Raw genomic sequence first — 13,409 nt, forward strand, 5'->3', positions numbered from 1 at the left:
AAGGTCCTGGGTCAGTCACTGGAAAGTGAGCAAAGGGGAGGGAAGTGGGAGGCAGGGATTGGGGTGGGAAGGTGGCAGAGACACTTGGAAGTTGAATCTTGTCCATCTGCCAGCCTGCTCCAAGCCGAAGCAATGTCTTCCTCCTCCCACCAATTCTCACTTTGAAGTTTTTGAGCAATCTGATTGCTTAATGCAAGCATCTGATCCGCATCAGGACGAATTTTCTTCTCCAACTCTTTCTGGAGTTCTTCCTTTTCTTGATGGAAATTTTGGAGTTCAGAGGAGACCAGCTTTAATACTAGAATATAAACTTCATCTAAGAACTGTTCAAATAGCAGAATCCAGCCAGAGACAGAGATAGATAGAAAGGGAGAAGGAAAGAGTGAAGGAGGGAGAGAGAGAGAGAGAGAAAGAGAGAGAGAGAGGGGGGGATGGAAAGGGGGAAGAAAGAAAAGAGGGAAGAAAAGTAGGAGAAGGATAAGGGGAGAAAGAAAGGGGAGAGAGAGGAGAAAGAGGATGGGAGAGAAAGAAAATAAGAAAGAAGGTGAGAGAGGAAGAGAAAGAGATGGAAAGGGAGAAAGGAAGGAAAGGAAGATGTTTGTGTGTGTGAAAGAGAGAGACACAAAGACACAAAAAGACAGAGACAGCAAGGGAGAGAGAGACAGAAATAGAATCAGAGACAGAAATGAGAGAGGGAAAGAAAGACAGAGAGAGAGAAAGGGGGAGAGGAAGAGAGAGGGAGGGAAAGAGAGGGAGGGAGGGGGGGGAGAGAGAGAGAGAGAGAGAGAGAGAGAGAGAGAGAGAGAGAGAGAATTCAAAAATTATATATAGATCACAGCAGTTTTCTAAATGGTTTTTTCTTACACCCAAAGCTCCCAAGTGCTGACTTAACAAACACAGTGCCAGTTAATAGCAAGAATGTTGGTTGTATTTCTTTTTGTTTGCTTTTTTTTTTTTTTTTTTTTTTTTGGTCTGGAAAGGGAAGAGAAGGGGTCATAGCAGCCATTCATTCCCACAATCCCGAGTGCTGACACCCTGAAGGCACTGAGTGCCTGCCCCACCAGAGAAGCTCTGAGAGCTGTGGGGTTTCTGCGTATGGTCTCCCACAAACCACCGACAGGATCACCGTACATCAGAATTGTTAACCTTTCTTGGCCGTGGTCCCTCTTTGGGGGTGAAGTCTATTGGATTCCTTCTTAGAATGATGCTTTTAATTAATTAAAGGAAATGCTCAATTTTGGTTAGAGTTTAGTGAAAATGAAGGTGTAATTTTTTTCTCATACAAGTTCATGAACCCAGGTTCCCAGAAAGCCAATCCATGGCTAAAGATCTTTAGGATGGAGGAGCCCTTTTCTACCCTTTGCCCACCAACCCTAAGACACTGGACTTGAGCAAGAGGCAAAACCTTGTGTGGCTCCAGCAATGACAATTCTGTGCATAGGAGGAGGCAGAGTGAAGACGTTACCTTCCGCCAGGCCCATTTCCTCCGACTTCCCACACCCCTGAGCATGGCTGGCTTCTGGGCCCGAAGCTTTGGCAACAGATCTCGCATCAGCAGATTGGTGAGAACCTAAGGCCAGAGGAAGGCAGGGGTAACTGCTCTATGGCTGGAAAGACTGGCTCCCCCCAGCAGTCCCTCCCTGGGTCATAGCCCCTACAAGCAGAGGGGGGTGACCCCCCAGCGCCATTTATCTCACAAACCTCTGCATCGGTGCCCAAAAGGAGGCTGTCGACTCCATAAATGCCTTTCTCCTGCCTGTAAGACTTCACTGCCTCCAGAAAGGCCTCCGTGTCGGGGGATTCTCTTCTCTGTAAAACTGAAACCCATTTTATCCTCATTCTTCCACGCTTTGGTCTGCACATGGCAGTCAGCTCAAGGAGGTTGCTATCGGCCCTGAAATCCTACCAAGGACATCTTCCTGATCCTCCTGACCAGCAATAGGCAACCTCCTTTGATCTCAAAGGGCCTTGTGTCGTTCCCCCCCCCCACCCCTTAATCTACTGCTCACATCATCAGCATTAATTTTCTGTTTGTGTCATATCTTCCTGGACTATGAGCTCCATGAGGTCTGGTCACTACAGCTTGCGAAGGGCATTGATAAAAGGAAGCAAAGAAGGTGACCAAGGGCTGGAGTCTGACACAGGAAGACTGAGGGACCTGGGAATATTTAGCCTGGAGAAGAGAATGGGGGCGAGTTTGGGGGTGAACTGAGGGTGGGGTGCCTAAGTATTTGAAGGGCTGTTCTGTGGATCATTAGACTTGTTCTGTTTGACCCCAGAGGTGGAAGTTGTAAAAAGATAATTTAGGCCGGATGTCAAAAAAAACTTTCTAACCACAAGAGCTGTGCTGAAAATAGAATGTGTTACCTCAAGTGTACATAATACAGTTCAGAATTTTCCAAGCAAGTAAAGTTCAATTGTTTAAAGATATTACCTTTTCCCCTCACCCCCAACAATTTTTTTAAAAAATAAGACATTTGGTCAGAGTCCAAGCCTTCCTTCATTTTACAGATGGGGAAACTGAGGCTAAGTGACTAGTCCATCATGGGTAGTAAATAACACAGCTGGGGAAGCAAGGCATCTAGATCACAGGTTTTGAATTGGAGAGAACCTCAGTGACTCTTCTACTTGACCCATTCTCAAAGGAATCCCCACTCCTGATTGGAGATCTCCAAGGAGGGACTGGCTGATCACTTGTTATGCATATGAGAGTGGGATTCCCAGATAATGACAGATCTGTCATTATCTGTGTGACTTTGGGTATGTCACTTATCCTGCCTTTGTCTCAGTTTCCTCATCTGTAAAATGGGGGGGGGAGATACTAGATGGCTTCTGAAGACCCTTTTAGTCATTCAGTCCATGATTCTGTGATTTCTCTGACCTTAGATGAAGTAGGTGCTTAATACCATGTCATCTGTTAAATGAACTACTCCATAGTGATAGAGCACTTTCCTGAGAGACTGTCCCATCCATCAGGTGTATGTGAAAGGAAAGAATTCAGGGACTTGTCCAGACTTTGTCTGTGACAGCAGGGACCCACACATGGGACACAGACATAATTCTGACTGAACCCCTCAGAGAATTCATCTCATTTGGCCTGGGCCCAGGCCTACCTGTGCCCCGGCGCCGAATCCCATCTCTCAGGACAGATTTCCAGCTGTCCTGGGATTCTACCGTGTCTGTGCATATGCAAAGGGGCTGGCGGAAAGGGTGACAGAGATAGATGGGAAATCCCAAAGGGGGCTCGATGATTGGATCTGGATCTTGAATGAGATGGTTCCCTGGAAAAGAGAAAGATTTTACCTTTGTCTTAGAATCAAGAAAAAAGCTTGTCTTCAATTTCTTGAAGGATATTCTTGATTTGTTCGAGACAAATCAAGAATATCCTTATCTACAAAGGATGGGGAATTGAGGGCCACTTTGCTCGAAAAATTGGCCTTTTATCTCTCTCCTTATGACAAGGGATCTCTACCCCTCAGAATGCTCTTCTGTTGAGGCTGCTGAGGGAACCTAGAACCAAGTAAAGGGATTTGGAAACCTTAGGGACACCATGTGAATGTGAGCAGTTGTGATTATTCTCTAGTAGGAAAGTCTTACCTGTTGAACCATGATAGAGACATTCCTTCCATGAGGTCACTAGTTTGTAACCAGTCAATGCAATAGACCCCTGTGGCTCATCACCACATTTCTGTTCCTAGAAAAATACCCAAAGGATCTGTTCAGAAATTTTCTCCACTACAAGTTATTCTCACTCAAACTTAGGAAGATTAGCAACTAATGAAGCAAGAACTTCCCCAAATATCCACTCATGAAACACTTTCAATGAAGCATCACAGAGGCATGGTGCTTTAGCATGAAGCTTGGAATTAGAAGACCCAATTCTAGTCATAGACCTGAACTAAGGATTATAATTTTCTGTGTCATCTTCAGCAAATCACTCCCCAATCCCTAGATCTCAGTTTCCTCACCTGTAAAATGAAGGGGTTGAATTAAATGATCTAAGCCCTGCCAGCTCCAACATTTTTCGCCACTGGACTCAGATGGCCTCACTTAAATCCAATTGATTTGCAATAAATCACCTTCCTGATGTTGGTCCTCTTCAAGAATGAAGGACAAATCACAATAGCAATAACAATTCCCCACCCATGTACACTATACTTCAGTCAAATTGGACTGTGTCTGCACATACCCTAAAGTGCCCCACCTCTGGACTTTTCCTCCTAGAACACCTTTGTAAATTCCTATCAATATTTTAAAACTCAAATGCCACCTCCTGGAGGAAATTTTTATAAATTCTTCCCAGTTGGAAACGATTTCAGTCTTTATACAGTACTCTGGCATCAAGAACTCAATATTAGTTTATACATCTTTCCAATGCTTTCATCATTTATTTTTAAAATAATTACACTCTGGCTAGACTCTAACCATCATGAAGACAGAGACCATCTTTTATTGAAGCTTCCCATCACCTCCATTCTTCAAGATCCCAAGATCATAGAGTTAGAGCTGAATGGGGTCTCAAAGGTTCTACTCATCATTTTCAGATAAGGAAACTGAGATGCAGGGATGGGAGAATGGCTTGACCAAGGCTACTCAACAAGTTAGTTATTGGTCCAAGACTAGAACTTGACTCTAGGACTAAAACTAAAGATGGTAGATATTCTGCCCAAAATCACACAGATGGTAAATGGAAGACTCAATATTTCAACTCAGGTCCTCTACCTCAAATGCACTTTTTAAGGATTAATTAAGCATTTGCCAATTTTAAATGCAAGATCTGTTGTTCTGTTAACCTAAAGTTTCTATGGAGACAAGGTGACTTGGAAATGGGAAGTTTATTATATTTATATATTTTATATATTTATATATTTTTATTTATATATATAAATTATAAATTTATATATTTATTATATTTTTTTATTCCCAGCACCTAGTAGAGTATTATATACATCAGTGGTTCTCAAACTTTTGTTTTCAGTATCTTTATCTTATTAAAAATTATTGAGGATCTCTCCAAAGTGTTTTTGTTTATCTGGATTATATTTATAGACATTTACCATATTGGAAATAAAAACTATTTTTGAATGCGTAGACCCTCTAACAGGGTTTCAGAGATCCCCAGGATTCTCTAGACTATACTTTGAGAACCATTGCTATACATGATAACTACTTAATAGATTTTTCTTGGTTTGAATAATATTGATAAGAAATTTAATCTCAATTAAGATATAGATGCTTAAAGTATGTCATTATATCAAAGGTGGAGGGTACCACATGCTCTCAGCAGGACCCTCATTGCTATAGGCACTTCAGGGTAGGAAAGAGAGGTTCACAGCATATATAATTAATTCCAAATATCTGTGAGGAGGACAGCCAGATAAGAAGTTTGCTTCTCTCACCATCTTTATAACTACCATTTTTCACTAGATATAAGCTGGCTAGGTGCTGGGAATAAAAAAAAAAAGTAAAACATTACTTGCCCTCAAAGAGTTTATGTTCTATTGAACGTGCTGGTAGAGTCATACTATGTACATAAATTAAGCATAATACAAGGTAATTTGAAAAAGGAAGATATGAAAATTACTAGGAAAAAGAAAAGAAAAGGGAAGACTTCATGGAGAGTGTGGTCCTTTCATCGAGTCTTGAAGGAAGACAAAGATTCTAGAAGGAAGATAAGGGAGGCATTATAAGCATAAGAGATGGATTTTACAAATGCAACAGTGTTCACTTCAGGGCATTCCCTAGGATTCAAGTTTGGCTAAAATGGAAAATGAAAGGAGTGGAATAAAATTAATAATATAAAATAAAATAGCATAGAATAAAATCAAATTAGGCCAGAAAAGTCTCCTCCTTAAGCATCAGGCTCAGGATCTACGTGTTATCCTAGAAGCAGTGGAGAGCTTCTGGAGGTCTTCATATAGGGGAGTTTCATGGTTAGTGGACACCAAATGCTATGTTGGTTTGAGTTACTGAATATGTGGCTCAATACAACTCCACAGAATGCTCAGTCAATATGAACTATCCTTTTGCATAAGGCCATTCCCAGTGCCCTCAGCTGCCGGTACTTTCCTTTCCATGGTTACCCGGTATTTGACATGTATATGAATTGTGTGGATTTATATACACACTATTACTAAGGACTATTTCCTCTTATCTTTGTACGTGCCTGGCTTATAATAAACACTTAATAAATGTTTATTAATTGATTTTTTGGGACTGCAAAGTTCAAAATCCTTCAGAAATTATTTTAAATGGAAGAGAACTTCTAGAAAAACTTTCAAAATAGAAAATACAACCAATGACAAGAACTATTCAAATTTTCTTCTCTGTAAAATGAGGGGATTGATCAATGAGTTCTAAGAGTTCTCCAGCTTCTGACTTTCTAAGATCCTGTGAATGTTCATGTCTTCCTCACATTGGATAAGAGGAATCTAGGAACATAATGTCTGAGGCAAGGAGAAGGGGATAGCTATACAATTAGTACAAAAAATTAATGAGTCATAATTCATAGGATTAGAAGATAATTTTTAGGTTTACAAAGTGCTTGCCTCACAAAACTGCATGATGTATATGGTATAAGTATGGTTTTCCCATTTTTATTTGCCAGGAAAGTGAAGCTTCCAGAGGCTGACTTGCTCCGGGGCACACAATGGGCAATATCAGAGCTAAGATTCAAAGCCAGTGCACAAGGTCATAAATCAGAACTGGAAGGGAGATTAGAGGCCAGAAGGGTCCCAGAGAGGATGGAGGATGGATATTGGAGGGTTTCTCCCAGATTCTCCACTTTTTAAAGATGTCACACAGAGAATCCTCTTCAGCGTTTCCCACCCAGCTACTTTCCTGAATGCCATCATTTCCAGAAACTCATTATTCTGCAAGACAAAATCAACTTGGAAATTCCTATCTTTTTAGATCATTTTCTTCCATGACTACATGACTTCATGGCCCTCCTCCTTCCAGCTTCTTCCCCATTTCGAATGTGAATTTTCAGAGGGCAGACAGCATCTTATGCCTTTGTTTGTATGTCCAGCACTTGGCAAGGTCCCTGGCACATAAAAAGTACTTGATAAATTCACATTCACTCTGACTTCTACTCTAACATGGCTTCCCCAAGGTCATACCAATAGTAAGGAGCAAAGCTACCTCTAGCTCTATGTCTAGCATTCTTCCTACTATTATCTCTGTAAAAAACTGAAAAAGGTCTAGAAAGAAATGTTCAACTTGACCAAAGCATTGGGATTAGGACATTGGAAGTGGCAGATTTGAATGGAAACAGTAGAAATAAGGCGACACTTGTACCTCTTTACTGCCAAACCACTCTAGAGAAGAGTCTCCACATAGGACCCAGTAGCTCTCCTTCCATTTCGGGGAGTTCCTTTGCAAGTGGGTCAGAATCCCTTCATGCATCACGGCCTGGGGAGGCTTCTGAGAATAGAATAGAATCAAAAATGGCATTGCACCGAGTGACATCTCTTTAAGAAAAGAAACTCCAGCACCCCACAGAGAGATGCCTTCCATTCTGTTCCCCCACATCCAACAGACTCCCTGGGGCTGCCACAGCTGCACACCAGTGACTTTCCAACACATGGAGGCTATTAGTGTGTGTGTTTAAAGACAGCTGAGCTAAGGACAGTGCATCTGCCATCTCTCCAGAGATCTGAGGCAGAAGCAGCAGTGCATGAAGGTTCAGAACTTTCACCTGAAACTTTAAACATCCATCCCCACAACCGAAGGACAGCCCTTTGTGAGGTAATGGTTGATTTATATGCTTTTTTTTTGGAGTACCCTAGAAGAGGAGGGAGGGAGGATCTTGGTTCCCCCTCCCACCAAGGTGTTAGGTCTCAAAGAACAGCCATTTGGGATCTTCCTGAATCAGCCTTTCCATTTGGAGGCAGGGGACTCCAATCATAGCACAAGCTACACAAATATCATCTCCAACAATTTGCCCTAATCATGGAAAGAAAAGATATTAGTGATACCAGTGTTAGGCATCTACCCCAGAAGAGATCAAAAGAAAAGAAAAAGGAATCATATGAACCAAATATATATATATATATATATATATATATATATATATATATGTATATATATATATATATATATATATATGAGAGAGACACACAGAGAGACAGAGAGAGACACAGAGAAAGAAACAGAGACAGAGACAGACAGAGAAACAGAGACAGACAGACAGAGAAACAGAGAGAGGAGAGAGAGAGAGAGAGAGAGAGAGAGAGAGAGAGAGAGAGAGAGACTGACTTTACAGTGACAAAGAGCTAAAACCTAATGGGGTGGCTAAAGAAACTGTGGTATAGGAATGTATCATAAGATTGAAATATCACTTTCCCAGAAGAAATGATGAAAATGACAGCTTCAGAGGAAATTGGACAAGAGTGAAATGAGTAGAATAGGAAAACAAATCATATGACAACAACATTATAGAGGAAAATATCTTTGAAAGGCTTGAGAACATTGAGCCAAAATAATGATAAAGCTGGAGTTCACAGGCCTGAACATACTGCTCACCTCTTGCCAGAGAAAAATGATGGGTTTAAATGCAAAATGAGACAAGCATAGTCCAGCTAAACAAATCCCCACAGTGACCATGTCAAAACGAAACACATTTTTGGACACAGCCATCGTAGGAATTTCTTTTGCTGGACTATGCTTATTGGTTTGAAGACCTTTTTTCTTTTTCATGGTTCATTGGATAGAGAGCAGTGGAAAGAGATAGATAAGAAATACTTGTAAAAATGTTTTTAAGCTAAAAAAAAAAGGAATAGAATAAGTACAACTAGACACAAAGCAGGAGAGTTCAGCATAGAAGAGGGCATTCTCTCATCTTCTAAACCTCTATCATTTGAGGGTGGATTTGGAGCTCCCATGCTCAGTGTTCCCTTTTCCTCTCCATGTCAGGAAGCTGTGCTGGGACTCCATGTGATCTCCAGTTTCTGTGTGCTTGAAGAACCCTAGACTCAGAAAAGAGGACCCTGGCAGAAAACCACACTTTATCCCAGCCTGTGGCTCTCTCAGGGTCAATGCCAAAGCTCCCCTGCACCAGCACCTACTTCACTCTTCAATAGCTGGAAGCCTGGCTCTCCCTGAGGCATCAGTTCTCTGGAGATTTGCCTCAGAAAGGCCGCAGCAAGCTGCCTTCGGTAATGCGGCATGAAGTCGTTCAGGAAAGCTTCTGTCCGGCCTGGGAAGGGACAAAGAACAAGCACAACCACGAGCTGGTCTCCTTTCCCTCCAGCTAATCTCACTTTATTCTGCAAGAGGTGGAAGTCCCCTCATAGGTCCCAGGGGCCATGCCCAGGGATCCCGCTTGCTTTTGATGGTCTGCAAAACACACCTGAAGTGTGATCTTTACACATAGTCTGAATCAGGGAAGCTAGTGATGGGCAGAACACCTTCCACCTGGAATCTGGAGGAGTTAGGTGCAGTTGAAAGATAATTGCTCCCATGCACCCTTTGTCCCCAATTGTTTGTGGTCCCACAGAGATCTGAGAGGTTGGATGAAAGTGACTGGAGTTCAAATCTTTCTCCTTAGTATCCTCAAGAAGCACCATGAGAGCCGGGCAAAGGAGCTTATGGATTGGGGATCCCAATGGTTGGGGTGGGTTGGAGACAGAGAGAGAGAGACAGAGACAGAGTCAGAGAGAGAGAGAGAAACAGAGAGAGAGAGACAGAGACAGAGACAAAGAGACAGACAGAGACAGAGACAGACAGAGCCAGAGCCAGAGACACACAGAGAGAGACAGAGACACACAGAGAGAGACAGAGACAGAGGGGGAGAGAGAGAGAGAGACAGAGAGACAGAGAGAGACACACACAGAGAGAGAGACACAGAGAGACAGACAGAGAGACAGACAGAGCCAGAGCCAGAGACACACAGAGAGAGATAGAGACACACAGAGAGAGACAGAGACAGAGAGAGAGAGAGAAAGAGAGAGAGAGAGAGAGAGAGAGAGAGAGAGAGAGAGCACAGACACAGACACAGACACAGACACAGACACAGACACAGACACAGAGACACAGTGATACAGAGAGACAGAGACAAAGCAAACAAAAGTTTCTTCCAATTCATTTATCTACCTACTTGGAATCACAAAGTATTTAGGAAAGGAGGAAAGGAGAGGAAAATCACAAAAAAACAAATTACTAAGAGTAAAGCTGGAGAAAGGAAGGAAAACAAACATTTATTAAGCACCTACTATGTGTCAAGCACTATGCTAAGCACTTTATAAATATTCTCTCATTTGACCCTCACAGCATCCCCATGAGATAAATGCTATTATTATTTCCAATTTACAGTTGAGAAAACTGAGATAGAGATTAAGTGACTTGCCAGGATCATACAGCCAGTAAAAATGTGATCCCAGCTTTGAATTCAAGCCTTGTGACCCCAGACTCAGCTCTATAGCCACTGTACCACCTAGTTGATTCAAATCTCAACTCCATTACCTATTCACAGCAGGACAAGTCACATCCTCTCTGCTTCTGTTTCTTCATCCTCTCCACTGTATGGATACGATAACATACTTATTCCCTTATAGGGTTTGTTGTTAAGAATCAAATGAAATATAGAAGGAAGTAAGGGCTTAATAAGCTATAAAGCATTTTATAAATGGCAGCCATTATTATTATTTAATTGTATATTGTATAACCATTATATACATATATCAATACACAGCATAACCAGATTTGTCTCTGAGCTCAGGCTCTGTTGGTTTCTGGGCCATCATTTCCATGCCTAGCTCTCTCTCCATCTTCATATCTCTTCGTTCCAAGAACAGACCATCAGAGACACACAAAGAATCCAAGTGATCAGCAACATACATGTTCATTGCTGGTTGTTCATTCTTGACAGGGTGAGCTGTATATTTAGGGTCACAAATCCCCGAAAATCAGGGTAAGCTTTAGGAAAGACTAATTAGTCAGTATTGCTCTAGCAATAGCCCCATAATCTACATAATCCAATATACTCAGCTAAGTGATTTGTCAAGGATGTACGAAGGAACTTTCTTTTTATGGGTAATTTCATCTCCAGCACTTAGCACAATGCCTAGCATATAGTCACTTTTTAATAAATGCTTGTTGACAGACTAAGGGACTGCTAACACCCTTTCAGACCCTGAGATTCTTTCACTTCCCCCCCCCCAATCCCCTTCTTCTTCTGCTCAAATGACTCAATAAAGAATTGTGATTCTCTGTCCTTTTCTTTTTTAATTAAAGCTTTTTATTTTCAAAATATATACATGGATAATTTTCAACATTCACTCTTATAAAATCCTATGTTCTAAAATTTTCTCCCTCCCTTTCCCCCATCCCCTCCCTTAGATGGCAAATAATCCAATATATATTAAACATGTGCAATCCTTCTATACAAATTTCCACAAATATTATGCTGTACAAGAAAAATCAGATCAAAAAGGGAAAAAATGGATTCTCTGTCCTTTTCTCCCCCAAAGCTCTAAAACTTTAAAACGCCCTTCCCATCCATGAGCTAGTAGGGACCAGTTCAGACAGAATCCTTTGGTCCACATGTAGATGGCACATTAACTATAGTCACACCCAGGGTTTGGTACTTGAAGGAATTTCTCATGCTGGGGCCAACTCCTTGCAGATAATGGGGCCCAAGGCAGTGTTGAATGGCAGCTCTGAGTCACAGTCCAAATGTCAATGGAGGAAAAAGGAAGCGGGGAAAGGGAAGAGAGAGAAGGAAAGAAGGATGCAGAAATAACAGAGAGAAAGGAGAGAGAGAAAAGAGAAGGGAAGGGAAAAGAGGAGGGGGACTAAACATTCACTGGTTTGAGGAGATGCTGTCAGAGGACTCCAGAAATAACCTGTGACAAGAACTGCAAACTTCTCCCCTGTCCTTACCTCTCAGGTACTGGCGCCGTCTCTCCCCCAGGTGGCTCGAGCTCTGGGCCCCCATCTCTCTTTTTCCACAAAGGTTCTGCTGGAAGGTTGGTGAGAACAGAATAGCCGCTCGGGGAATCCCACTCAGCCCTGAGGGAACCTCCTGATTAGTAGCTCAGAGAAATTAAATGTGTAGGGAATTTCTCTGGGATTGAACAGCTCGAAATCAGTTCTAGCAATCTCTTATTAACGTGCTGTGACTCTAAGCCACCAGGTCCTGATAGACCACCCTAGCAGAGCCAACTCTGCAACAAGAAAGACTTGGAGGGGAGCTGAACCCCTCCTTGATGGCACTAAAAAAACGGATCCAGTCCATGAGAGAAGTGAACCTTGTGTTGTGGGTGGGGGGACTCCAAAAATTGTTAATTCTCCAGAGACAAGACATAGAGAAACGTTTAAGTAGTGGGGGCACCAGCTCTCACCAGGGGATGCTCTGGCCACACCTGCCAACCACAGGAGACTGAGCACACCCATTTGCTTAGAAAAAGAATTGGTGATAAAGGTTAAAAGCTTTCTTTTGGCTTCTCAGTCTCCTTCCTAACCCTCTTCTCTGGCTCTGTGGCTATTTCCATTTGTCTATGGAAGCTGCAGTGTCCATGAGTGACCAGAGAGAAGGGACCTTGTGATGGATGAAAGGGCAATTTTTAATCTAAACAGTGAAACCGAAGCATGTTTTGGTCTCATCAGCTCCGGGGAAATGCCTCCAGCCCCACCCTGCACCTGTTTTCTGTTCTCTGTTTCAGTTAGAGATTTTCCAAGGTCAAGGTTATCTCCTCCAGGGTAGAGATCTTCCACAGGTGCACAGAAGGTTGTGACCACGTGTCCATCTCGGTGGGGCCAAATGACCAGCCCATCATCAGGTGGCCTGTTGGTGAGGGGCAAAGGCCCTTGAGAGATGGGGAGGGACCAGTCCAAAGGGACCCAGATAACCTAGGTCTATCACGGCTACAGAGAAAAGACCAGGTTGTATGTGTATATGTGTGCCCCTGAATTAGGAAGAGGCAAAAGGAAATGAGAGGGAAAGAGATGTGAGAAAGGAGAAACAAAAGTACAGAGTAGGAGACCAGTGAGCTGTCACTGGCTCCAGTCCACACTCAAGGGGCAAACCTGGACCCAAGCAGGGACCAAAGCTGAAACACTTCCCTTGGTATGAGTGTGCCCAGGAAAGTGAGCAGAACTCAAGTGGTACCATCATGCCCACCAGTTCAGTCTTTCAAAGAATACTGGGAATCTGCCAATGGGGCACAAACAAACACAGCTCTGAGAACTCCAGCAGGACCAAGCAGCTAAGGGTGGCTCAGGGGGCTCTGGGATTACTGTCTAACCCACCAGGACAGTACCCCCTCTGTTTGGTGATCTGCCCTCACCCCTAAAACTGTGTCCATGAGCCACCCCATCTCCTATCATGTTTTGTGACCCTCCCAGAATGATCTTCCTCTCCCCCTCTATGTGATGATAACCAGAACAATGTCCCTTCTGTTTTGTAA

General features: G+C 42.7%; 1 protein-coding gene across 1 annotated transcript in view; it reads right to left on the minus strand.

The window, feature by feature from the left end:
* Positions 1-12,911, minus strand: part of NIBAN3 (niban apoptosis regulator 3) — a 32,941-nt gene extending 20,030 nt beyond the window's left edge. The window contains exons 1-8 of the mRNA XM_012541935.3: positions 11,884-12,911; positions 9,069-9,199; positions 7,300-7,425; positions 3,598-3,694; positions 3,114-3,281; positions 1,702-1,817; positions 1,466-1,570; positions 161-323 (exon numbers count right to left, since the gene is read on the minus strand). Of these exons, the coding sequence (XP_012397389.1) occupies positions 161-323; positions 1,466-1,570; positions 1,702-1,817; positions 3,114-3,281; positions 3,598-3,694; positions 7,300-7,425; positions 9,069-9,199; positions 11,884-11,938 (961 nt within the window). The 5' untranslated portion in view covers positions 11,939-12,911. The remainder of the gene's footprint in view (positions 1-160; positions 324-1,465; positions 1,571-1,701; positions 1,818-3,113; positions 3,282-3,597; positions 3,695-7,299; positions 7,426-9,068; positions 9,200-11,883) is intronic.
* Between the last annotated feature and the right edge of the window lie 498 nt (positions 12,912-13,409).

Source organism: Sarcophilus harrisii, chromosome 1, assembly GCF_902635505.1.
Source record: "Sarcophilus harrisii chromosome 1, mSarHar1.11, whole genome shotgun sequence".
Taxonomy (NCBI): domain Eukaryota; kingdom Metazoa; phylum Chordata; class Mammalia; order Dasyuromorphia; family Dasyuridae; genus Sarcophilus; species Sarcophilus harrisii.